Below are 26,995 nucleotides of genomic sequence, written 5' to 3'. Positions count from 1 at the left end.
GGCATTACGAAAAGGATGCAGAGCAGTTATCGTACTATATACAAGATGTGATATTTACAAGTATTTCTGCTATGTATTCCAAAACGGGTTCTAGAGTTCATCCAGCTGATCTTTAGTTTTGGACGGCAGGTCTAGATGAAAAGCTTGGTTTTGAGCGCTCTAAAACCTTTAAAAATTGGGAGTAAAATACTCCCACTTCAAAATCGTATATGGAGCATTGATGCTTCTGATAGGACTGCATCTCACAAAAACACATCTTTTGGGGGAAATGGGTAGTATTTTTCTCTTGACAACCTTTATTTTGAATCCGTATAATATGCTTATGAATAACCCAGAGAACACCTGACAAGACACTGGGAAACCTAGCCACACCCACCCCCACCGCCCACTCCCGCGGCAAAGGCTTTTCTTTTAGGTAGTCTTGACTAAGAATTTCTCTGTATTTACAAATAAATCATTCCTTGGTCAATGTGATTTGTAAACCAACCTGGTGGCCATGTTTTCGCTTCTTAAGTTCATAGTGTTCATTGGGAGTGATTGGTATTATTGATCAGTTGAGCCGTGGAGATCTTGTTAACCATATGTGGCAAACGTTCTTAAGTTTCATCTTGCAAGAATTAAAGCATGCTGCAGCTCTGATTTGTTCTGCCTCTTGGTTGTATATTACAAGGAATTAGTAGTCTGTCTATTGCTGAATGGATTGTTCTTGCATTTCTGTTGCCAAATCCTTGAGTTCTCTGTTCCGGTCCGAAATACTGCACATTCCACCAGAGCATGGAAGCATCATGGTAGGTGCCTATGCTGAAAATATGTGTTTTAGCCACAAGATGCAATTATCTTGCCTTCTTCACACATTGCTACATGGTTGTTTAATCAAAACATTACTTTTGCTTTGGCCACATAATCCTTTGCAACAAACTCTTTATAAGTGATTTATTCATCATGCATCTTTTATTGCGACCTCGCAGTATATTGGACTACTGTGAAATTTGCGGCAACCATGTTGGAAAGGAGTGGGAGCAGGATGACTTAGTGATACAAATTGTCTTAATGGTGATTCAGATAACTTCCATCTTGCTCTCCCCCTTTGGCAACACCCCCTTTGAAAAGTAGTTGAGGCTGCCCCTTTGCTTACAGTCATAAGCTTTAATTGGATGTTATTTATTCATTTTCAATCCTACCTTAGATGTGTACATTTTTTAAGAAGTCTTCTATGTTGGACTGGAAATGTATTGTGTGTAAATCTTTGTATCCGTATTGAAATCAACAATTGCAAAGACTGAAATAGACCCCCTCTGCCCCCGATCCTTTATCTCCTCCACCCCAGCAGCCACAAGCTCAACCGTTGTGCGAAATGGACCATTCAGTTCATCTTCTAGCTGGTTTTAATACCTCACATATCCAAGGACTGGGCCAGACCCCGTTAAGGTCCTCCAGCCCAACATATTTCGTTACCCCACTGGGTCCCCATTAAAACTCAGCTACTGCCAACTGAGTTCCTCCTTTTCCCATTTTAAAGCTAAATCTAATACCTTGAGAACTTGAATATAGAGAGCTTGATACCAGGCCCTGTTGTGTCCCCATCAAGTATAGAGTAATTCCAAGTGTCAAAGAAAAGGATATTGTTATGCCACTGTTAAAGTTTATTGTTGGATAAAAGACCATAGGGTAGAGCCACTTGGCACGCATCTGTCCAGCCCAGAGATCCAAGGACCATATTGTTTTCCTCACAGGTGATGGGTGGAAAGGCTTGAGCCAACAGCTCCTCACCACTGGAGTATCACTAGTTTGCATTCCATTCCACTGTTTCCAAGTGTGAGTGCCACAACAGGAGACATGCAGGCACTGAACGGGTGCTTTCAATCTGCTTAATTAGAAGGGCAGTGTTCATTTTTCTGATGAAGGTTTCCATATTTTTTATAATGCATTTCTGGTGAATTAATGATCTGTATTTGATGTTAGTTTGACAGAGGTGGGGGGCAATTCTGGTGAATACAACTTGTATAGGCATGGAGAAATCAAAATGTGGTATTCACAAGATCTTTCAAATGTCCTTGTTGTAATTTCACCCTAGAATCATAACTCCTTTGCCAAAGGCTGGGCACCTATATGCTGAAAAAAACTATGAGGCCTGCTTTGGGATAATTTCATGTTTATGTGCCATTGTTAAAAAATAGTTACACACAAATGTCTTGATTCCAAATAATGTTCTATAATCGTAGTAAAAGTCCACTCGGGTACTGCATTATGCCCCTATTAGAAAACTGTGCCAAATGTTGAGGAAACATGCCTACAGTAAGCTATAGTATTGAGAGCGTAATACGTTTTTAAAGTAATGCAAGTGTGGACCATGCAGGGGCATTGACAGGCCTGTGCCCATCCTGAAGATGGATGACCATTGTCATGCCTGTGTGTGCTATGATTTGATGTGCGCTGGGCAGACTCTAGTTAGTACATGCTAGGGCTGGCCTTGCCTTATCAGAGATGTGTGCATACTGAAAGTGGAGATATTTCAGAGATTCTACCGTCTGTATTTTTTGGGAGAACTCGGCATGCTCAGGATGGTGGTGCTTTGGAAGACTTAAGCTGGAACTGAGAAACAAAGAGTATTTACAAAGCTGGGAAGATGCTTCAAATGGAGGTGTATTGGAAAAGCTCCCTGGTGGCGTAGGATGACTGTGTAGTGGTAGAGCTCTTTGGAGGTTGGTGGGAGTGGGGGGGGGGGGGGGGTTATCATAAGGGTGCATTGACACATCTCTATGGGGCTTAGAATGAGGGTACATTGTAAATCTTTGTTTGGACTCTGGGTGGAGCTGCTGTTAAGGAGATTTATCATGTATATGCTTTATCCCCCCCTCCTAGTGAGACAGCCAGCACTTTTTGCTGAACTTCTGGACCTTTTTCTTTAAACCTGAATGAGTGGAGCCTTTTTCCACTGATTCATTCTTATGGACTGTCTTGTGGAATTCTTTCCTTTGTATTTTACTGTCCTATGGAGTCTACTTTCCTCCATATCTCTTTTTAAGGCATATGTATTTTACTATTGCAGCACACAGCTCCTTGTGGGCAGTGTTGCTGGGGACCCTTTTGGGTCCTCCTTTTGGGATTCTTTTCTATATCCTAGAGTAACTACAGTTCTTAAGGATAGAGAGATACTTGTATCTCTTTTAAAACTTTATAATGTGAGAGATTGGCACACACCACCTTCTGTTGAGTACCAAGGGGATACTTAGTATCCCCCATCTCTTTGCTCCTGTGACTTCTTTTTCACATGGACAATCTCCCAGTTATGGCTGGTGGCAGTGGATGTGTTCTACCAACTATTGTGTGAATTTTCTACCGCAGGCTATGTCCATAGCCCCATTTATACGCAATAGGGTCACCCAAGTGTTAACTTGGTGGCGCCTTTCTTTTTTTTTTTCACCATTACTAGCGTGGTTGTTCTTTGTCAGCCCTTCTACCGTCCTGAGAGGGGGAGGCCTTTGTGTGTGTTTTGCCTTTGGGGAGAATCTTTGGGTGTCCTCGCCTAGGCTCCAGTGTGTCTGGGCAGGCAGGAAGTGGGGGAGGAGTTTGTCATTCCACTGCCCTTTGTCTGCCTGAGTCCCTGAATGGAACTAGCTCCCACTGGGGATCTGGCTATCCTCATTGGACAGCCACCCGCCCCTTTCTGTAAATTGCTGAGGGAGATTGCAGAGGAGTGTGTGCTGGAACTGTATAAAAGGTGAGGCTCCTGAGGTGAAGGGCAAGTCGACCACTGGAAACTGAAGTAACTGAAGAAGACGATGACCCGAGACGCCTGCAGACCCTTTGCAACACCGTGAATCGACCACTGCTGTCCTTATCCCGTTTTCTGTGTGACAGAGGAACTCCGAAGAGGATGACTCCTTCCCTTTGACTGGTGGGAACAATCAGTCCCAAGACGAACTTTGATTTCAGCCATCTCCTGTGGTCCTGTGAGTTTCCCGAGCTGCGAAACCCCAGTACCAGGAGACCTGTTGCCCATTCCGAGTGAAGAGTCGTGGAAGACCGAATTAGTCCACGTCTTTGCTGACCCCTCAAGGGGACACTCGTCCATACCCCCTCAGCAGGGTGTGGGACTGTAAGAAGCAAAGAAGATTGACCTGGTGAATCTTGTCCTTTGTTGGTCCTGCAGAAATGGCACCAAAACCGCAGTGACCAGAGAAGTTGCTGAAAGCCGTGCCAGAGGTCCTCCCTCGAGACTGCTGTTGAGAGATAGCGTCCATTGTCCTGCCTTTCCTCATCAGACCAAGGAATCCGGAGGTCGGGTCCAGCACCACCACATCGAGGAGAACCCAGCCACAACCTTTTCTTCTAACCTAAGGTACTGTGCACGGAAAAAAGGTATCACTTACCTTGATCTGTGAAGTCACTCCAGAGCCTTGGAGTGCACCTACTCAAGCCGCTGCTTTTGTCCCTTTAGCGAGAACTTAACAGGGTCTCTGTTGATTTAATCTTGCAACATCCTAAAGACTAGGGACTTGAAAGTATCCACAGGAACCTTTCGTATTCTGCTGGTTGTCAAGACTTTAAGCCCTCTACGAGCTGCCTTTAGCTAGAGTTGCGTTTTGGAACTTGAAAGACTTGCTGTGTGAAGAAACTGCCTCTAGAACCTTAACGGGAATATCGAATTGGATACTCCCATATTTTTGTTAACAGGGGGTCAAGTCTGTTTCAGAGGGAGAGTGTACACTGTATTAAAGCAATAAACAGACTGACTACCCCTCTCTAGAGATCCTTTATGTACAACAGGGTAAGGCATTGTGACTCTACCTTATTAATGAGTAGAAAGGTCACCTGGGTAGATTTGGATTTTATGCCAACAGCTTTTATTGCAAAACAAAGTTCTCTTTAATTATTTTTCATAAAAACATATTAAAAAAACATTTAACATTTGATCCTTTGATCATCATTCACCACTTTCATTCAACATAAACTAATACAATCATGGGGTACTTCGAATTAGTTATTCTTCAAGCATAACACTCAGTGAATTATGCAGATAGTACATAGGAAAATTGCATTGAGATCCCTTTTGAGGTCGACATATGTTTCAGCCATTGGATGTGTACCACCCTTGTCTGGGGTGATCACTTGTGCAAATTTAGGGCCATCTTCAGGACATAGATTATTTTTGATGGAAGATCAGTTTCATTCCCCAATGGTAGATTTAATGATCTGTTGTCCATATAGTGTTACTTAGGACTTCTGAGTTTGTATAGTGGGAATTTTATTTGAGCATCTAGTATGCAGTTTTAAAGGTTCACGTATCGAGCCGTGTGCTCTGTTATTAGCGTTTCAATGGCGCAGGAGCCAGTAATGGCAATCCGATGATTTGGGGCGGCACTTCAGAAGTAATTCTGTTATAACATCTTATTGTTCGTAGTGGCGGGAGTAAATTCTGCTGCTCAGCTGTTCCGTGCTGAGTCGGACTGGCTGTATTTGTCTAGAACCTTAAGCCATGCTATTATAACACTAACCAACTATTTCCTTTCCCAAAAGTCACTATCTTATATGTGTATGCAGAGTAAATGTCTGTACCTTATTTCTGCTAAGATTCGCAAGTGCGCGCTGTCATTACTGTCAAAAGCTGTACCAAATGTAACTGCAAGCAACTACAAACTAAACAGTGGCCTTTGAAACGTTTTCTAAAGTATTCCTAAGTGTTTTCGTTTATTGTGTCTAGTATTTTAAAGTGAATCTTGTGTAAATATAATAAATCTATATTTTAATCTACCTTTATGTGTAGTGTTTCTTTGTGCATTACTAATTGGGTTCAGTGTACTTGCCAAAGCTCACACCTTCCTCTTATGATAAACCTGACTGCTCTGCCACTCTACCAAGGTTCCAGCAGTAGTACAGATAGATACTAGGAGTTGTAGCTTTACATACCACTGGGATAGTTTTGTGAAGTCCTACCTTGCAGAGGAGGAAAACTCCCCTAACAGCTGCATTGGGAGGGCTCTACCATACTCTGGTTGTAGATATACTACACAACTTTGTGGGGCTTGGGCTACATGTTCACTAGCAGAACTGAAGATGGAGGTGCATTATAAAAGCTGTTTGCAGGTCGACAAAAGTAGATGCACTGACAGACCTCTGGGGGGAACAAGATGCACGTGCATTGGAAAGTGATTTACTGGGATTCAGAATGTGTGGTACATTAACATCGGTGTCTGCAGGGGCTCAGATTGGAAAAACTGTACTTGGTGTCGCGATGGGCTGGGGATCATTATGAGAGCATATAGGGGGTTCAGAATTGAGGCCCATTGGTAGATCTAGCTCTAAGGGCTCTGGGAGGATGTGCATTTTCTGTGCATTGCAGGCTCATAATGGGGCTTCATTGACCAATCTTTGCAGAGTCACAAAACAGGAAGACATTTGCAGAACTCTACAGGGCTCAGGATGGATGCTTATTGGAAGGGTTAAGGGTTTAATAATAAACATGATTTTTGTAACTGATGTTGGCCTATTTGAGGCACATGCGTTCTCCCTTTCAAATCGAAGCCCACTCCTTTAAGAAGAAAACAAAGGAGTGCAGACTGGACATAAATTGCCACCCCTGCCCCTTGTGTCCCCTGCCAGGCTTGCTCTGGCCTGTGTAAGGGTGTGGAAGTAGTAGACTGATGCACAGGTGGCATATTTCTGGTCATAAACATTTATTGAGCAAAATATAAGGGGAAAACCCCTACCTGTCCCTATGACTAAGATGGGATTTCCTGCCTCGACTAATTACTAAGCACTCTGTCCGGATGTCTGTCAAATAAAGTAGTCCACTGTCATGTGTTGGAACCTTTTTCCTTCCCTTTGTTCTAAATCAAAACTAAATAAGGTGGTATTCTTCTTGATCCAGAAGAATGGCTTAGTTGTTCTGGATGATAAACCAAAGTTCACTTTCAGCTAAGGAAAAGGAGAAGTTCTTCAAAAAAGGTCAAACCCAAAAAGTCTCAAAAGCTTTCTTGACTTGCCGTTCCAGAACTGATCTAGAAAAAGAAAGTCTTGTATCTTCACAAGGTTAGAAGGATTGCTCCCTCTTCTCCTAACCTTTCTCGGGTTTCTTAACACTTTTCCCAACACCAGGATGAATGACTTCTTTCCCCTGGTTTTTACCCTACAGTTCACAATATTGGGCTGAATGACTGACTCCCTTCTCCCGGTTTCTCACACAATGTTAACCACCAGGACGGGACGGTTCCATTTCTCTTGCTCTTCTCAGGCTCTTCACAATACCAACAATGCCAAGAGAATGACTCCCTTCCATTGGCTTCTTTCACAATGTTAATCAAGCACCAGGGGGAATGTCTCCCTTTACTTGGTGCGTCTTAGTCTGTTCACAATGCCAAGAGAATAACACCTTTCTCTTTGCTTTCCCACAATCTTCACAGGGCTAGACGGCATTACTCTATCTCAATTTGGGTCCCAGAACCTGTTTTCCCTTCTGAACAGACTTTGTACACTCCCCTGCCAAGTACTGTGTTTGTAGGATATGAGTAGCTTCTTGATCTTCACAATTTTTATTCAGGTCCCAGGCCCTGGTTTCTCTTCTACACCGACTTGGTATACTCTCCTGCCAAATACTGTGTTTAGCTTCTTGGTCTGAACTATTTCTGTTTGGGTCCCTGACCCTAGTTTCTCTTCTGCACAAACTTGGTATACTCTCCTGCCAAATACTGTGTTTAGCTTTGTGATCTGTATTATTTCTATTTGTGTCCCAGGCCCTGGTTTCTCTTCTCATTGAACTTGGATATTCTTTTGCCAAGTACTGACTAAGGAGCAGGTATTTGAATTCATTATACCTGTACCGCGTCATTGCCTCCTGTGTTAGCTTGAGCTTGCCCCTGCCGGTTCCTGAGCATCGCCCGTTACCTTCAGTCTTTGTCGGGTGCTCGGCTGGTTGTTGCTGGGGTCTTCTTCTACGCTTCCTTTGTTGTGCGGCGTTGCCACCTCCCGTTGCCTGTCCTTGACAGTTCTCAGACTATGTCTCTTTCTGGATGGTGTCGGCGTAACTCTCGACCTCCATTGTCATCCTGCAGCTTCCCTTTCTTGGCCAGACTTCAGCAGCGCCTTCGGGGTAAGGAGTCCTTTTATTCCTACAATATCCGGAGCGGACTGCTCTCTCTCTCTCCCTCGGCCTTGCCAGCTTCTCCTTTGCGCTTCCCGGGTTTTTCAGCATCTCACACTGATTGGCTGCTGCTCCTTGATGTCCTCCATTCATTTTTATACTCTTCCAATGTCCATATTGACTGGGATGCTCACTTTGGTTTCACAGAGTGCTCTTCATGACTCTAGACATCTTCTTCGCCCCAGTATAATTATGATCCCTGTCTGTTGGGTTTGCTGGACTCCTCTTCATCCCAGTTTTCCAACATACTTCAGGCACGTAGTCCCTACCCTTCCTCATCTCAGTGGTCCTCACAGGGGTTGTACTGTCTACTTTACACAAGTATATGGAAGTGTGGGGGACTAGTGTATTGTGTCCAGGGAGCAAGGGTGAGCGAGTTTGGGGATGTATTATGAACATGCTGTGTTCTCCCTGAGAAGTCGTCCTTAGTCCCATAGGGGGGATCCCTACCCATTAGATCCTCCCACTGATTACCACCGCCAGAGTGACTATCAGGTAGTGGCCTCACCTCTCCGGCCTCATAGGAAGGTGCTCCCCCTAAAGAAGAAAGGATGGCTTTCAAAGATTCGTCCCACCTCCTACCCAAAATCTGGGACATATAGTAATTCTGAGGACCTGAGTTAACTATGTCTATGTGTATGCTACACCTCGACAAAGAGCCCCATATAGTTCAAAACTCACCTGCAGCTACTCGTGTTTCCATGTATAGGGTGTGTGACCTACAAATTCAAGTTGCGGCTTCTTTAGTTGGTGTGGTGCAAACTAATTTGCCTTTGGTTATCTTATGTAGTGACATAGATGATGAGCTTAAAATTATGGTATAAATTACCCAGGGAAAATGTCCGTTCATCACTTGTTATACTTGAACCAGCAATCTTTGAAAAGTCTTTGTGAAATGTTTTATATCTGCCACCCCCAAGCCCCTTCCCTGCAAAGCCCATATAAAGTAGCTTGAATGATAATTTCTTCTTTGCTTTGCAGGGTCGAGATTCCGTGATTACCCCACTCTGGAGTTCTTCATTACTCAGCCATGATTCACAGCCTCTTCTTAATCAACGCCTCGGGGGACATCTTCTTGGAGAAACATTGGAAGAGTGTGGTCAGCCGCTCTGTCTGTGATTACTTCTTTGAGGCGCAGGAACGGGCGTCTGAGGCAGAGAATGTACCTCCTGTGATCCCCACTCCTCATCACTACCTGCTAAGTGTCTACCGCCACAAGATCTTCTTTGTGGCTGTGATCCAGACAGAGGTTCCCCCTCTCTTTGCCATTGAGTTCCTGCACCGTGTGGTGGACACCTTCCAGGTGAGTTTTAAGTGGGTGTACATTGGATTTACACAGTTTAATCCATACTACTGATTGTAGTTGAACCTGGCAAAGTGGGGTAAAGCATGTACTGTGTTGAGAAATGTTCAACGTTCTTTTGTAAATTAAGTGTTCTGCTGCCTCCTGTTTTGTTTTGCTTAATGAATCTTTGTCTTTCTCCCCCCTCACCTGCTCCCTCCTTCTCTCTTGTTGGGTAATATTTCAGCCTTTCTCTTTCTACCACGTTGTACTGTTGAGCTATATTGCAGAGTATATTGGATTAATGTAATATTACCATGGTTAAAAATAAAGTGTTAAGCTGGTTACACATGAATTTGAATTTGTTTCATTTTTGATTTGACTCCTGTTGCATTGGTTACACGTGTTGGCTTCCAGGTCTGTAGCTGGAGAGATAGCTCAGTCGAGTTAAGTACTCAGCCGATGCTTCTGTACATCCTAAAAAAGACAGGAGGGAATCTGGGCTAGGTTGCTTTAGCCCTTTATCCTTCTGAGGATGATCAATGAAGTATATTAATATGAACTATTATAGCGATTAAAAGTGGGAGAAATCCAGCATGAAGGGCTACGTAAAAAAAGTGATGGTATTATTCATTTATGCATTTTTGTCTCCATGTCCGGTACATATTTCCTACAAAGTGAGTGTCCCAGAATGAACATTCTGGTTGAGAGTATGCATGCTGGGTTGTTGGCTCCTAGGACACTGCAAATAATGTTAATAGCTGAAAGGAATAAAGTAGAACTATGATAAACTATTATTTTGCCTGTTGCCTCACAGGATCAAGCAACATTGCTGTTGTGGGTCTGTTAACTCTTCATTTGGTTACCTATAGCCCAACTCGGGAACTTACACCTTCTTCTTCTCAGCCAGCCATCCACTCCTTCCCTTTCTGCTCACCAACCTACCCCCACTTTTCTTTTGAGCTGCACCCTTTATTCCTTGTCTTCACTTGCCTATTTCTTCTACTCACCATTCTGCATCTTGTATTCGCTGCCTTTATCCCGCTAATCACTCTTCTCCCATCCTTCTCTCATTGCCTTCAGCCTTAACTTGGAGTAACTTCTGCATCAGTCTCCGGCCTCCCCATCTTCCTTCCCACACCTGCACCGCTCAAATAAGACACTCCCATTTTCCCAGGATCTCCATCTTCCGCTATCCCCCTCGCCTATCGCACAACAGCTCCTCCTTTCCCCCCCTCTTGTCACTCCTTCTTTTGGCCCCTTGAAGGCACAATCACTCTGCAGCAAGTCTGCCTATATTATTTACCAGTTTGACTCTTATCACCCTCAATTTTCACTTCTTGCTATCCCAGAAATCGGAATCTCCCCTCATCTGCTACACAAGCAGCTCTTAACACTGACTCTGCTACATTATCCCAATATCCTAGACCTGTTGGGAAGGGTGGCAGTGTGGGCTTTGTTATCAATAATGCCCTCCACACTGCCCCTCTAACCTCCCTCTGACATCAACTCTTTCTCGTTTGAATATGCCACTATTCAACTTCTCCCTCCTACTCCTCTCATTGTCCTGGCTGCCCTGGTCTTCTCAACTCCCTCTTCCCTGATCTGACTGTTCTAGTGGAGACACTTCTTACTGACATCCCTATTGATAACCATCTCAAGCCCTCTGCAATTAGCTCCCTCCTATCTGAACGCTCCCTCTACCCCTTCCCCCTCTCCACGACCAACCTACTCACTAGGTCGGGAACTCTCTTGGCCGTGTCATTTTCTCTAATTCATTCTCTTCCAACCTATCCATTGACTGCTCTCCCTCTGATCATTCCATTTATTCTCTTTAACATCTCAGTCTCTCTGCCTTCTGTTCCTCATCTTCCCCTCTTCAATGACTAAGGGGACATTCAGGCAGGACTCTTGACCTTTACTTTGATGATGTGAGGACCTCTCTCTCCTGTCTCTTTGCTCATTCATGCCTCTTCCATTGACTGTGCTTTCTTTGACTTTCATTATGCACTTATTACTCCATTTGACTAACCCTATTCTGCTCGCACATTCACACTTTGCTGTTTTCAGCCTTAGATCACCACTGAGATTCAGACCCTCAGAAAAACATGCACCATGACCTACTGCGGTGGCGCAAATTACAGACACCTTGCCTACTCTTATCCTACAAAAATGTCCTTGCTGTGCTAACCTCTGCACTGGACCAAATCCTCCTACGTCACAAATCTAATTTCCTCCCTTTGCAATCACCCCCGAAAATGTTAATCTGCCCTCCAATCTTTGCTCACAATGCCTAAGCCAATATCCACTGCCTCCTACCTTTTATGGTAATGACTTTGCTCAGTACCTTTCCTCCAAAATCTCTAAAAATTGTGACACTGTCATGCTCATCCCCAACCCTCCTTCTGTTCACCACCTCTCGCCCTACTTTTTCTATGCTCAACTACTTCTTCCCTACCTCTCCTATTGAATTAGTACCCATCCATCGCAGTGCCAACCCATCTTGCGTCCCTTCCAACACCTTTGCTCCGCAAATTGTCAAAGACTGAATCTCAATCACTTGCCCTCATCCCTCTGAGCTCTTTAACTTCATTCTGCTGGACTCCTCACTGCATCCTTCAAATATGCGACTGTCTTACCCCGTTGAAGAAATCATCTGCTGACCCAAACGTCACGGCAAACTATCGCCCAGTTTCTCACTTTCCCCATTTGTGGACCCAGGAATGAGACACAGGACTCGGAGACCTCAGCTTTGGCTATACACTAGGTTGGAAAAGGCCTTGCTGTTCCTTTTCTAGGAGCTGTTTCCCTACCTCAACCAAAACTAAGGGTCTGCCTGTTGACAAGATGTCCAGAGCAAAACCGCTGTGTGTCTGAAATACTATTCTGGGCCTCACATTCTACAAGTAATTCTAAGGTGAAAAGGGTAATGTCTTTGGCCTTGGAAGTGGCCAGAATGTTCAAATTCATAAGCGAAAGGCATAATTCCAACACAAAAGTTCTCAATGGGTAAAGTTCACAGTTCCAGGGGATTGCTCCCTTGCCCAGGCTTTCCCTTCACAATACTTTAAAATCCTAAGGGTATGAGTCTTCCTTGGGTTTTTCCGATCAACAGAAACAACTTGTATATTAAACAACTTGGCTGTTTCAATTTCACAGGATACCTGGTGTACTCCCCTGACATGTTTTTGTCCACTTTACTATAAAATGTTCACACAGTCTTGGTTTTGCCTGGTTTCTTCTACTACCAAGACCTCCTCATGTGATTCACTTTACACACTTGCCCATTTGTGGCGTTCTTTGCTGATTGCAAAGTCGCGGGCTCTGTGGCTTGACTCTACTCCACCCCTCCAAGGCGCGATCACGTCATGGGCCTTTTCCGCTGTACCATTCTCTCTCCCCCTTTGTCCACTAGTCTGAGTTATATACTCGTATCTTTTTAGAGAGACATCCTCTTTTCCTTTTTATTATAGATTCACTTCTGCTTTGCCAGCAGTCAAATATAAAGATGCTTCATTCTTCTTCCCAGCAGGCATTCCTATATAGGCCGATATGTAGGGTAATTTAGGGAGTACCCTTATAGGAACTAGAGCAGTCCTTGTCCCCTAAGGGGGAGTCACTCCCCTTGAGGTCCCACTTGCCCATACCCCAGTGGAGGGTATGGCGATGCAGGCTCACCTCCTAGCCTCAAAGGGGGTAGCTCCCCCTTGGGGAGAAGGGACGAATACCCCTGATTCATCAGATACCCTTCCCCTTGTGGTGGTGGCTTCCCCATCTTTGTTTTGAAGAGGCAGCTTTTTTGGTTAGTCTTGAGAGAGTTGTTTTATTCCCAGGATCCGGGGCTATGTTTTCGGGGGATTGCTTTTCATTAGACATAGTCTTTCCCCAATTCCAGATGGGAGTGTCTGGGATTGAGGTTTCCCAGGATAATATAGGAGAATAACTTTTTTTTTCATAACTTGGTCAAGTCTGTACCAATGATTACTTCCTCATGGAGACCTGGTACAGTGGCAGTTTGCATATTTACAGGCTGATTCAGAACTTCAGAGTATACCAGATCTGCTCTTGTGGCTGCCTGTCTACTGCCTGAGTCGATAATAGCTTTAGCCCATAGCTCATTAACTTGCAGCATCTCATGAGTTTGAAAGTGTTGAAAGGTACAATAGTACATTTCAGCTATATCAATATCTTCTAACATCCCTTCTTCCTGGCCCCCACTGCTCTGCCATTAACCAGCCTACTCCCATAGGTTCCTTCGGTTTATTTTTAGGGCAGGGCCTTGGGAGATGTCCCTTTTCTCCACAAGAGAAACAAAGGGGCGACGTCCGAAAGGGTGTTTCACTTGTCCCGTCTCTTCATTAATGGATTTTTGGGTTTTTATCATGGGAATGGGATGGGTTCTCTTAGGGAGGTCCCCCTTGTTCTGTACCACTCGATGGTATTGTCTCGATTTTATGTGCTTTTTCATAAGATAAGAATCTGGGGGACGATCTCATATCCTTTTTTTGCTCAACTGCCTTCCCGATGTGCTTCAAATATTTGTCCGCCTCTGAATGGGCTTGGGCCACATGTATGGCCGTTTCTAGTGAGGGCTGAGGCTGCTGTAATATACCTTGTTATAGAGAGAAGGGTAGAACATTTTTTATTTGTTCTACCACCAGGGTTTCTAAGACTTTCTGTAGGGTTTTCCCCCTTAGCCACTGTGTTAGAACATTTTGTACCCTTCCTGCTAATTCAAGAAAACTTTCATTCGGTAGAATTTTAATGTCCCGAAATGTTAAGTGATAGAAAGCCTTGGTTTGAACCCTTTGTTCTAATTAAGTCTTTTTTATGTCAGAAAAGGGGATAGTCCGCAAGGGGTGTATATTTTGAGGTGACACTTGCAAGTCTCACTTTAACAAATGACCCAACTAACATACTTTTAAGTTCTCGTCCCAATTAAACTGGGTGGTAATTTGTTCAAAATTAATAAAGAACACCCCTAAATCTTCTCCCTCATGATATTGTTGAAGTAACCCATGGAGCTATCTGCTGGGTGTGACCTGTTCGTATTAAGTCAAGGCCTTCTTGCAGACGTTGATGCACTTTGAACTGTTGACCTACGATCCTTTCAAGGATGGATTAGAGCGTAGCTATCGACGTCTGGGGGACAGGGGGTCGAGGAGCAGGAAACCTCCGAATTGTTGCTTCCTAGTACTTCATCTTCATCTGAATCTTCCAGTTGTTGGGATTCAACTGTGGTGGTCTTAAAGGCGCTGAACTACTGTAATTAACCCTCCAAAGACTGTTTTATACCTAAACGTCCTATGGGTGGGAGTTTTTCAATGGGTGTTGCCATAAATCTTTTTTATTAGGTGGGGTCTGACTCTATATCAGGACATTAGCATCCCACTTTTGACACCATATTTGGTGTCTCACCCACCAAGAGGCGTTCGTGGTCACGCCACCACCAGCTTCTGGATACTTCTCTCTTCTCTGGCAGTGGCTTCCCTGTTGCCGTTCTCCCCAGCCTCCAAGGGTCTCACTGTGGTTTTCTTCGCTGATTCAAGTCGCAGGTGCCGCGGCTTGGCTCTACTCTGCCCCTCCAAGGTGCGATCACGTCAGGGCACTTCCCCTGCGTACCATGCTCGCTTCTCTTTCCTCCACTCTTCTCCGGTAAATGCAAGTCTCTTTGAGAAGTGGCTGTACTGTGTTACATCTTTGCTGCTAATTCGAATTATGCTGTGCCCCTGTGGCTGTACTGTATTACATCTTTGCTGCTAATTCGAATTATGCTGTGCCCCTGTGGCTGTGCTGTATTACATCTTTGCTGCTAATTCGAATTTTGCTGTCCCCCTGTGGCTGTACTGCTTTACATCTTTGCTGCTAATTCGAATTATGCTGTGCCCCTGTGGCTGTACTGTATTCTGCTTTTGGCTGTGCCCAGTGACTGCATTGTTACCCTTTCCTGCTGTTCCTGTCCTGCTCCTACCCCCCTCCTCCCTTCTCCCACTCCCTGCCCCCCTTTCTCTCCTCTTAACCCCCCTCTACATCAGGGCACTCTCTGTTTCTTCTGTCTTCTCCAACTGTTTCTCCATTGACTATACTTCCCTTCACACTATGTCTGGCAGGAAGAAGTTCAAGAAGGATATCTTTGTCCCTAACCCTGGTCTCCCTATCGCCGACACCTACACCAGTGCATCCTCTAGACAGACCCTCACCAACATCCTCTTTGTCGTTTCTTCTCCAGAACTATGGACTCCCCATATGGTCTCTGTGCTTGCTCCTTTTTCTTCTTCTCCAATTAATGGTGGAACCCGGTGGGAGGCCCTTCTGGACCCCTTCCATTCCTCTAAGGCATGGGTGCACAACATACGTCCCGCGGGCCAGTTGCGGCCCGCCATGCTCTTTTGTCCGGCCCACGAGGCAAAGTCTTTGTTGTCTTCTGGGTCGGACAAAACACTGGCCCTCATTGGCTCAGCACACACCCGCACCACGTCGCTCCTACGAGCCACGTAATGCGTGTGTCCTGCACCAATGGAGGGCCAGCACTACGGCTGGTGTGGTCCATAAGGCTTGATTCCGGAAGGCATTTCAGCCTTGGACCACGCCAGCCGTAGTACGATTCCAGCGTTCCAGCTTACCTGCCGCTTACCTGCCTTCCAGCACGTCTCCGGTAAGTGCTCCGTTTGTGTTTGTGTGTCGGGTTTGTTTTGCTTTATGTTTGTGTGTGTATGTTGAGATGCAGGGGTGGGGGGGTGTGTCGGATGTGTATGAATGTTTGTATTTGAATGTATTTTGTGTGTGTATGTTGAGATGCGGGGTTGGGGGGGTGTCAGATGCGTATGAATGTTTGTATTTGAATGTATTTTGTGTGTATGTTGAGATGCGGGGGTGGGGGGGGGTGTCGGATGTGTATGAATGTTTGTATCTGAATGTATTTTGTGTGTATGTTGAGATGCGGGGGTGGGGGGGTGTCGAATGTGTATGAATGTTTTGATTTGAATGTTTTTTGTGTGCTGAGTTGGGGGTGGGGGTTCGGGTCTGTATGGGTGCATGCTTGAGAGTGTGTGCTGAGTTGGGGGGGTTCGGGTCTTCATGGGTGCATGTTTGTGTGTGTGCTGAGTTGGGGGGTGTGGGGTTCGGGTCTATATGGGTGCATGCTTGAGAGTGTGTGTGCTGAGTTGGGGGGTGGGGGGTTTGGAGTTGGGGGTGTGGGGGGTTCGGGTCTTTATGGGTGCATGTGTGTGTGTGCTGAGTTGGGGGGGTGTGGGGGGTTCGGGTCTGTATGGGTGCATGTTTTTGTGTGTGCTGAGTTGGGGGTATTTGGGTCTGTATGGGTGCTTGTTTGAGAGTGTGCTGAGTTGGGGGGTGGGGGTTCGGGTCTGTATGGGTGCTTGTTTGAGAGTGTGCTGATTTGGGGGGGTGGGGGATTTGGGTCTGTATTGGTGCTGGTTTGTGTGTGCTGATTTGGGGGGTGGGGGTGGGGGTTTGGTTGGGTTGAGGGGGCCATGGGGTGGGGGATTTGGTTGGGGGTGAGGAGGCCATGGGGCATAGTGTTTGGTTGGGGGTGAGGGGGACATGGGGCATAGTGTTTGGTTGGGGGTGAGGGACATGGGGCATAGTGTTTGGTTTGCGGGTGAGGGGGCCATGGGGCATAGTGTTTGGTTTGCGGGTGAGGGGGCCATGGGGCATAGTGTTTGGTTTGGGAGTAAGGGGGCCATGGGGCATTGTGTTTGGTTGGGTGTAAGGGGGCCATGGGGCATAGTGTTTGGTTGGGGGTGAGGGACATGGGGCATAGTGTTTGGTTGGGGGTGAGGGGCATTGTGTTTGGTTGGGTGTAAGGGGGCCGTGGGGCATAGTGTTTGGTTGGGGGTGAGGGGGACATGGGGCATAGAATTTGGTTGGTGGTGAGAGGGACATGGGGCATAGAGTTTGGTTGGTGGTGAGGGAGACATGGGGCATAGTGTTTGGTTGGGGGTGAGTGACATAGGGCATAGTGTTTGGTTGGGGGTGAGGGGGACATGGGGCATAGTGTTTGGTTGGGGGTGAGTGACATGGGGCATTGTGTTTGGTTGGGTATAAGGGGGCCATGGGGCATAGTGTTTGGTTGGGGGTGAGGGACATGGGGCATTGTGTTTGGTTGGGGGTGAGGGGGACATGGGGCATAGTGTTTGGTTGGGGGTGAGGGGGACATGGGGCATAGTGTTTGGTTGGGGTGAGGGGGCCATGGGGCATAGTGTTTGGTTGGGGGTGAGGGGGCCATGGGGCATAGTGTTTGGTTGGGGGTGAGGGGGCCATGGGCCATAGTGTTTGGTTTGGGGGTGAGGGGGCCATAGTGTTTGGTTTGGGGGTGAGGGGGCCATGGGGCATAGTGTTTGGTTTGGGAGTATGGGGGCCATGGGGCATTGTGTTTGGTTGGGTGTAATGGGGCCATGGGGCATAGTGTTTGGTTGGGGGTGAGGGACATAGGGCATAGTGTTTGGTTGGGGGTGCGGGGCATTGTGTTTGGTTGGGTGTAAGGGGGCCATGGGGCATAGTGTTTGGTTGGGGGTGAAGGAGACATGGGGCATAGTGTTTGGTTGGGGGTGAGGGGGACATGGGGCATAGTGTTTGGTTGGGGGTGAGTGACATGGGGCATAGTGTTTGGTTGGGGGTGAGGGGGACATGGGGCATAGACTTGGTTGGGGGTGAGTGACATGGGGCATTGTGTTTGGTTGGGCGTAATGGGGCCATGGGGCATAGTGTTTGGTTGGAGGTGAGGGACATGGGGCATAGTGTTTGGTTGGGGGTGAGGGGGACATGGGGCATAGTGGTTGGTTGGGGGTGAGGGGGACATGGGGCATGGTGTTTTGTTGGGGTGAGGGGGCCATGGGGCATAGTGTTTGGTTGGGGGTAAGGGGGCCCTGGGGCATAGTGTTTGGTTGGGGGTGAGGGGTCCATGGGGCATAGTGTTGCACTCCAAGAGTGAACCCAATAATAAAGCTAAAACAGGCACAGTTAGGAGATGTTCATCTTTGGCTTTTTGAGGCAACCTGACTCAACAAAGGCCATACTCCTCTTGGGCAACCCAAATAGCAAACTGTAGCAGTCCAAAATAACGGCATGTCCAATCTAGGGTCAATAAAATATATATAAGTTAATTAAACAGGCAAGATAAAATAACTAAATAGAAATAAATTATAACAATGGAAAATGTGTAGTACAAAATGTAAGTTTGAAATGCAAATAAAAATTGTTACCCCTCAAAAACATTCTTTTTCCATGTGTTTAGTACAACTTGGGGGTTTAAAAAGCCTCCTGCCACGCCCCGCCTACCGCCCCGCCCACATTTACTTTTCGGCCCACTATAGCCCTCATGTAAGGTACTTTTGGCCCTCTGTCAAAATCAGTTGTGCACCCCTGCTCTAAGGTCATCATTAATGTCTACCTGAATGGCGCCGTCCTGGTCCAAGGCCCTCAGGCCAACCTTCTCCTCTTTGATAGGCGCTTCCCGCACCTAATCAACCTCCTTGCTTATCCTGCTGTGCCCTCTCTCTGCTCTCTGGCTTCTTTGCCTCCCACCACCTCCCTGGAAGTCTTTCAGGTCTAGCAACCTTCTTCATATTGCCACTCCCAACCCTTGCTCTGCTGTCAAACACTCCTCTGACATCTGCCGTCTCCTGGAAGAACTCGACCTTGAGGTCCTCGGTCTCACTGAGACATGGTTCACGGACAGCACTGTCACAAGCTTTGACACTCTTCTCCCTGATGGCTGCTACAACTTCCTCTCTGCGCCCAGATCCAACTCTCCCGGTGGTGGTGTAGCCTTGATCCTTCAGAGTACCATCCTGACACCGCCCTTTCCAAGCTTCACTCTGCTATCTCTGATACTCTTGACGCTCTTGCCCCCGTTCATGAGGATCCTCTTGAAGCCCAAAGCTAAGTGCAACTCTTGGTATGACTCTGACCTAGATACCCTGAAAACGCAGGTACAGGGTGACTGAGAGGAAATGGCGGGCTTCTTGTGCACCCTCTGAAAAACTGGCCTGCCACCTGCCCCAAGGGCAATACCGGCTCTCTGTCTGCACTAAGCAGAGAGCCCATATTGAAGCCTGCGTCTCTGAGGCATCTAACAACTCTGCTGAACTCTTTAAAATCTGCAAGGAGCTAGTCAATCCTGCTGCAGTCTCTACCTCTCCTTCCCCACTCTGGCCCTTTGCACAGCCCTGGCCTCTCATTTCATCTCTAAACCCCAGGAAATCCTGTCCACCCTCTACCCCTCTTCCCCTCTCTCTCTCCTCTACCTCTTGCCCCCTTTCAGCCGCCTCTCCTCCCTCTTTCTCTTCCTTTCCTCTGTTCTCCCCCGACAAGATCTCCAGACAAGTCCTATCTATGAAAGTCTTGTTAAAACAGGTTCTTCCCTGTTCGTCCAAAACCATCAAGGACCATATTGACACCCTCGCTCCTGCCCTGGCCGACTTCTGCAACCACTCCTTCATCCTTGGTGCCTTCCCCTCCCCTCTAAAGAACTCTCTTGTGCACCCTCTTCTCAAGAAACCCACATCCGACCCCTACTCGATCTCTCTTCTGCCTTTGACACGGTCAAACATGTTCTCTTGCTCAAACTCCTCCGTGATAACCTGGGTATCACTGATCAGGCCCTGGCTTGGCTGACTTCCTTCCTCTCCAAGCGACCCTCCCAGGTCCAGTTTGAGTCCTTCCTTTCCTCTATCTCGCTCTCTACTTGTGGTGTTCCCCAGGGGTCCAACCTCTCTCACTGGCTTTTCAACCAATACCTGGCACCCCTCGCCCACTGCATTGCTGCCCTCTGCTCTAATTTTCAGTGCTATGCGGATGAAGCTACACTCGTTTTCATGCTCCTCTCTGCCACCTCTTCTCCCTCTCTGATCTCTTGACTGTCTGCAATCCAGAAGTGGTGCGTCGCCAACGACTTCTGTCTTAATGCCCGTAAGACTGAGATCCTCCACATTGGCTCACCTATACCTTCCTTTCCTGTTACTCTCTGGCCGGCCTCCCTGCTCCCACCTGTGTGGCTAAGAACCTCTGTGTCATTTTCGACTCCACGCTTTCCTTTTATCCACATATCTCTGACGTCTCTAAGAAGTCACACTACCAGCTGCACCTCCTAAGAGGTATTCTTCCTTTCCTCTACTTCACCCAGAAGCTCACTATCTCTAAGAGTTCTGGTTCTATCTAGGCTGGACTATTGCAACAACCTCTTTCTAAATCTGCCTGCAGCTACTCTCCGCTCTCTGCAGCTCATCCAGAACAGGACTGAGAGACTTGTCCTTGGCCTCAAGCCCAGGGATCATATCTCTCCAGCCCCGAAATCTCTTCATTGGCTCCCAGTGGCTGCAAGGATCAAATTCAAGACCCTTTGCATTGTTCACAAAACCTTCTGGGGCCTGGGCCAACATTATCTTCAACTCTCCCTTCGGAAATACCTTCCTTCTCAAGCTCTTCCGCACCTCCACCTCCAACTCCCTCAGGGTCAGTCACTTCTCCAAGCAATGAGTTGGGGGTAGATCTCTTTCTTCGGCTGGGTCCTCCCTCTGGAACAGCCTCCCTGCCTCCCTGAAACTTGAGGAGAACCATCTTTGGTTCTGGAAGCACCCCAAGACCATCCTCTTTGCTTATGCTTTCGCTCCTCCTCTCCCCTGCTGATTTCTGTCTGTTTCGGCATTGGGCACCTGGCTACCCTCTGATTTCGGGCCCAGATCCCTGCCCACCCAGCCACATACCTGCACTGCCTCTTGGCAACCCTTGCACCTAGGTCTGTATCTGCAACCCTACAGTCCCCTTCCTGCACTTATTCGACACCTGTTGTCTGTTCCTTGTTCTTGCCCTTACCACCCGCTGGCCGCACTACCTGTTGTTGTTTGATCTCGTCTTCAGCACTTCCCATTCTTTCCCTGCCGCTTGCACTCTCCTCTTTCCTCTCCCCTGCACTTGCGCTTTCTCAATGTCACTGAGCCTAGTAAGATCGTTGTCTTGTCCTCCCTTGCCGTGTTGCGCTCTGAAACACTTGTGTATGGGCGCGATATAAATAAAATATCATATCGTACCAATTTCCATTTGTTTCCATCTTCTGGCCTGGTAGTATAATGGGCTTTGTAACTAAGCCTGGCAGATGCCTACTCAACAGCCACACCTATTGGCTTTTCCATTGCTTCTTTATAGACCCATTTGGTTTTGTAGATTTTGTATTTGACCCTCTTTTTACTAAGGTTTCATGAATGCTTGATGGATAAATTGGACCACGAAGCTGTCTATCCTGGCACTTGGAGAGTCCCTTACTCTGTATGCCCGTCATATGACTTGAACCGCCTTTACTAAAGCTGGTATTACAAATATATGCCATATTATTGATGTATACTTGGCAATGACCCCATAGGTGACTGCACTGCTCGCTTTTGGTTGAAAAACGTCTGCAAGATTTTCGTGTTTTAATATGCTACAACAGTGTGATGTGATAGTTGGTTGGTTGGTTGTGTAGCCGATGGAAGAATCGTCTTTCCCGCTTTCCGTTTTTACCCTACAGTGGAGAGGGGACGTTGTTTAACGGAGGCTATGCATGAATACCGCAATAGGATCGACCTTGGGTTGTGTTCATGAAAGGGAGCATTCTAGTGCTGCATTTTTATTCTTTTAGGATTTGGCTGCAGCATTTGTATATTGGTGAAGCCCATAGGCCAACATGGAGCATGTTGCACCAACATGCTCCTAACTTGAGCCTGCAGCGGTGTGATGCTACATGCGTAATCCATATGGATTCCAGTGTTAATATTCTGTGGGACAAGGGACCGTTTTTCAGTTAGTTAGTGATTATCCTAGATCGTATCCCATTCCGATTTATGTTATATTTTCGCGTCTTAGCTTGCATTTACCTTTTTCTATTTTGCATCTCTCCAGTAAACTTCTTAAGCAGAGTTTCTTAATTTGACTCGCACATTTTTGATTGGTCAGGCCATAGCTGCTGTTTTTTTTTAAATGCAGATATAATAAACCGCTTAGTGTTGTGCTTGTAAACGCGCTTTGTATGTTTTGACTGTTGGTCGGTTCTACAATTGAATTTTGAAGTTTAGTATTTTTTAAACTATGTACGGTAACTGTTATAGTTTTGGTAATAAATTGTATGTGCATAATGTTTTTATTTCCCTGGGGTTCTTCGATGAATTTACTTTTAAAATATAATCCCGCTTTCTTCATGTTTTTTTTAAGTTGTCTGTTATGAGTACTAAAGAGCATTAATGTAGTTGCGTTGTTGCCGTCTTTCTGTAACAGTCTAACCCATTATTTCTCCCGCAGTGGGACTTGCTCTTTTAAACTCCTTTTTTAAAGCCATGTCACTTGCCATAGATGAAGGCCATGGCCAGCGCGATAGGGTCTTTTACTTCTACAGATGAGTCGGGTCCAGCATAACAGAAACCCTTGAAATTCACAGAAAAACTTTAGAGACTGTTCAATTGAAACAAACGCAAGAAACTCATGAAATTCGTCAATTGTTGGAAGTGACGCCAGCTTAACTCTGAGTTCGCCCTTCGATATTATACATGTCCACTGCAATGCCATTACCACTGCTCATGGACTGTGCAACGGTGGGCTCCAAGTTAGGATGGCATAGCTTCTATCACATGATTGGTTTTGTTGCAGTGAATTGTTTCTTACCCCAAGTGATGTCACTGATCTATATATATCGATATTGATCTGCTGTGGCCTCTGCCAGGCTCTCTGAATGTCTGTGTATGTGCTTTTCGCATCTGATGTTTTTCTTTCTCTGCCCACACGCTCCTGCCGCAGCACCGCCCTTTGTATGTGTGCATCTTCTGTGTCTGCTTATCTGACCCCGCCCCCCCCCCACCCGTTCATATTTTATTTAGCACTGTCTAAGCCCGCATCTCCAGTTTCACATATCGGTGTCTGATGCTGTCGGTTTTGTAACATGTGCTGGTTCCACAGCACCTCCTTTGAGTGGTTATTGTGGCATGTCTCTTTAGATTGGTGGTTGCGATCGGTCTTTGTGCGCATGGACCTCCACGAGAGAGAGTAAAAGTCTGTCTGTCCATCCGTCGTCTGGAGTGCGCAGAAGTCTGTATGTCTGGAGTAGGGAGGGATCTAACGAACCGCTTCACCTTCGGCCATAACTTGATGGCGGGCCATTATCCCCTCAATAATGACCCCTCCCTCAGTCTATACGGCTATGTTAATTGAGGGAATAGGCGCTAGCTGTATTGGAAGTGGCAGGCTTTACAAATACGATGGTTTAGCTCTGAATGTGCAAGGCCACATTGCAACCTCTGTGAGTCTCGGTGAATATTCGACAGAAAGTGCAGTTTGCAGCCTTCTTTGCAGTTGAAAAGTAAATGGATGCATGATGTTGGTTTCTCTTATGTGGTGACCTAGCGTTCATTGGGTCTCATTCTGACACTGCCGGTAGAGACCTCAATATACCGGCAAATGTAGTTACTGTTTCCGGCACCCGGTCCGTGCCGGAGTGACGGTGTAAATCCCCATTCATGGGGTCCCATAGGACTCCATGAGGGGATTTGCTGTCATTACTGGGTAATGAGGATTCTTTTTGCAGGTGGGGCGCCTGGCTTACCTCCAGCTGGAGGTAAGCCAGGCGCCCCACCGGCAAACCCGTAGTCGGCCGCTAAAGTGCCAGAATCCTTGAATGCCCGCACTTTACCGGGCCGGCTGACTCAGAATGAGGCCCATTACGTGCCATGTGCCCGGGTGGGCAGTAACCATTCGTAAAGTTGAAGGCTTCTTACACCCTACATGGAGCAGCATCCGGAGTGCAGGCAGAGGTCCACAGAGACTGCCTCATGCCTCACCAGAATCCTCTTCAGAATGCACTCTCTTTATGTGCATTACCAGGCCTTGGGAAGTGTGCCGCCCAGTATGCCACAATGTGCATGAGATGCAGCTATTTTCCTTGCACGGGATTTGTCCAGGGCGAAAACACAGAGCTAAGCCTAGCATTGCAATCGGGTCAGCATGCACATCTGACCCTAGATGTTGCACTCTGTCTCACATAGACAACTACAGGGGATGCTTCGGGCACCGAAAGTAATGAAAGGCCCATCAACGACCCCCCACCCTCCACATGAGTATGACATGAAAAAGGGCCATTCTAGGGAATCGGACGCCCGCTGGCACATCTCAGCAGCTGCAACGCTCCAGTTCGGGTGATGCACCATTTTAAAGGCATTGCAGGATTAGTCTTGGGTGGGTTTTACTGTTGATGAACCCCGTTCCTGCTGTTTGAAAAAAGCAAGCAATAGCTTTTACTGGGTGCGTTGGTAGTTCTGAAATATGCAAAAAATGTTGGTATTATTGTAGTGGGCCCGACCCTACAAGAATGTGGGATGCAGGCCATGGGCTCCCTTTATGGCTCTGAGCTGTGGGACACTCTTTGCCCTCTAAAGCTGGCAATTGCTGAAAATCTGTTCTTTAGTGCAGTTGGCTTACACAGAAGCGCTGCCAATCTTCCAATTCAATTGGCCATCGTGTTGCTCCTTGCTCCACCTGACTCGCTAGACGCCGCCCGCCTCTCTTCTGCCTACCACCCGGTACAGCTGTACCCCTCCTCTGTGTCCCTCTGTATACTACCCACCGCTGTATATCTGTTCCATTGTTAACACTGAAAAGTGCTCTGTTATGCATCTGTACTGTTTTATACCTCTGTAAAGTGCTCTGTTATGCGTACTGTTTTATACCTCTGTAAAGTGCTCTGTTATGCGTCTGTACTGTTGTATACCTCTGTAAAGCGCTCTGTTATGCGTCTGTACTGTTGTATATCTCTGTAAAGCGCTCTGTTATGCGTCTGTACTGTTGTATACCTCTGTAAAGCGATCTGTTATGCATCTGTACTGTTGTATACCTCTATAAAGCGCTCAGTTGCTTCTTGAAGCTAGGCTCGCGCTCAATAAATACTATAAAAATAATAACTGACATTAAATCTACTGCAGCCCGTAGGGCAATTGCTCATCAGCTTTCTGTGAACTTCACCCTATTTATAGAAATGTAGGGAGGCCATGATGAGTCCTCCCTTTGTTCTGATTTCTTAAGAACATGGCTAAAACAATTGAGCTTGGGAGCATTTGTGAGGACCCTGAAATATTAATGCTGGGACTCTACAACTTGTAAAGTAAGCATATGCCCAAAATCTCGATGAGAGGATCAGGAGATATGATATGATGGGTTATTTATAACACGCTTAATACCCAGAGGTTTCCAAGCGCGGACCCGGGGATCCAACCTGCGTTGCTCTGTGTCGTCTTGCTTCCAAGGCGAGCACGTTGGCGCTGAGCTATCCTCCCGAGATGCTAGTCTACATCATTAGCTCGTGCTCATTGGTGATCTAAAGTAGAGGTGGGCTTTGAAAAGTATTTTGATGTTATTGAATCTCAATATGTTCGTATTCTGTGTTTGAAAATGTATCTGCGCGTAGTGCCCTTTGCCACGCCACGCTTTTGAAAAAGTTTAACAAACTTGACTGTTGCATCTATTGCAAAAACCTAGAAGGAACCTAGCAGCATTTTGTGTTAATCTGTCCCTTGTATATTGAGATTGGGAAATCCAGTCTCCGAAATTGCTTCAATAATCCTAGGATGCGACATTCATCGTAAGATGAGAGCTCATGTAAGGCAACTTCCGAGCCTGATGTAGCTCGTGCAGTTGGGAATTTAAGCCGGCATGCCAAGTTGGTGAGCTGCTATCTGAAACGTCGATAACAAGAGAAACCTTGGAGGTTTGAATGCATGCAAAAATGTTTGTCTTTTTTATTTTTGAATTGTAAAGTGCACTACAGCCCGTGAGCATCGAGGCTCTGTTGCAAGCAAATGACTTAGTTACAGCTTCATGGCGCTTCGCTCCTAGTTTACAGAGAGCAGAACCTGTGCAAATTAAGCATGAGACAGGTACAATTATACAAGATAACACACTGAGAACCATACATAGTAAGGTTATGGTACATGTGTCTGTGGCCAAGCAAACCCATGCAGCCTATTCTACAAAAAGCCAAGTTTTGACAGCCTTCCTGAAAGCTCTGTGTTGACATCGTTTTAAAGAAACTTAATATTTCAAGTTATGGAAGTTCAACCACTTCTCCCTTTAGCTAGCTTTAACTGTTCTGTATCCAATTTGGTCGGGTATTTGCAATTGCTATGTTGGCTTGTAAGACAAATTGTTGAATACGTCTATTTTTTGATTTGCTGAACTTTTTGGCCTTGCAAGACCACTTGTGGTATACAGCAAAGTAAGCACATCACCATACTCTTGGCTAATATGTTTGTTGTATAGATTAAGTAAAGATAATGTCTGTAAGAGGTACACTCCCTCTCATCCTTTCAGGTTAGAGTAAGAGAGTAGATGCCAGTTCACAAGCAGGGTTGGGGAAGGCCACATGTGTCAATTCTTGGCAAACCGGCAATAGTTCATTTGAAAGCTCTACAAACCCTTCTAAAACTCAACAGCATGTCCATCATTACTCGGTCCCACAGCAGTGGCTAAGTCATCAATTGTATCTACAGTCTCAATAGCCATGTTTTATTTTTTTTTAACTTTTCAGTTTTGCATATACAAAG

General features: G+C 46.3%; 1 protein-coding gene across 1 annotated transcript in view; it reads left to right on the top strand.

Moving 5' to 3' along the window:
• Nucleotides 1-26,995, top strand: part of AP3M2 (adaptor related protein complex 3 subunit mu 2) — a 236,068-nt gene that overhangs the window by 65,583 nt on the left and 143,490 nt on the right. Inside the window, exon 2 of the mRNA XM_069617663.1 lies at nucleotides 9,122-9,443. Coding sequence (XP_069473764.1) covers nucleotides 9,171-9,443 — 273 coding nt within the window. The 5' untranslated portion in view covers nucleotides 9,122-9,170. The remainder of the gene's footprint in view (nucleotides 1-9,121; nucleotides 9,444-26,995) is intronic.

The sequence above is a fragment of the Ambystoma mexicanum genome, chromosome 10, assembly GCF_040938575.1.
Source record: "Ambystoma mexicanum isolate Mex_15411 chromosome 10, UKY_AmexF1_1, whole genome shotgun sequence".
NCBI classification, from domain to species: Eukaryota; Metazoa; Chordata; class Amphibia; order Caudata; family Ambystomatidae; genus Ambystoma; species Ambystoma mexicanum.
Note: the sequence above shows the minus strand (reverse complement) of the source record. Positions and strands in the feature narration are given on the sequence as shown.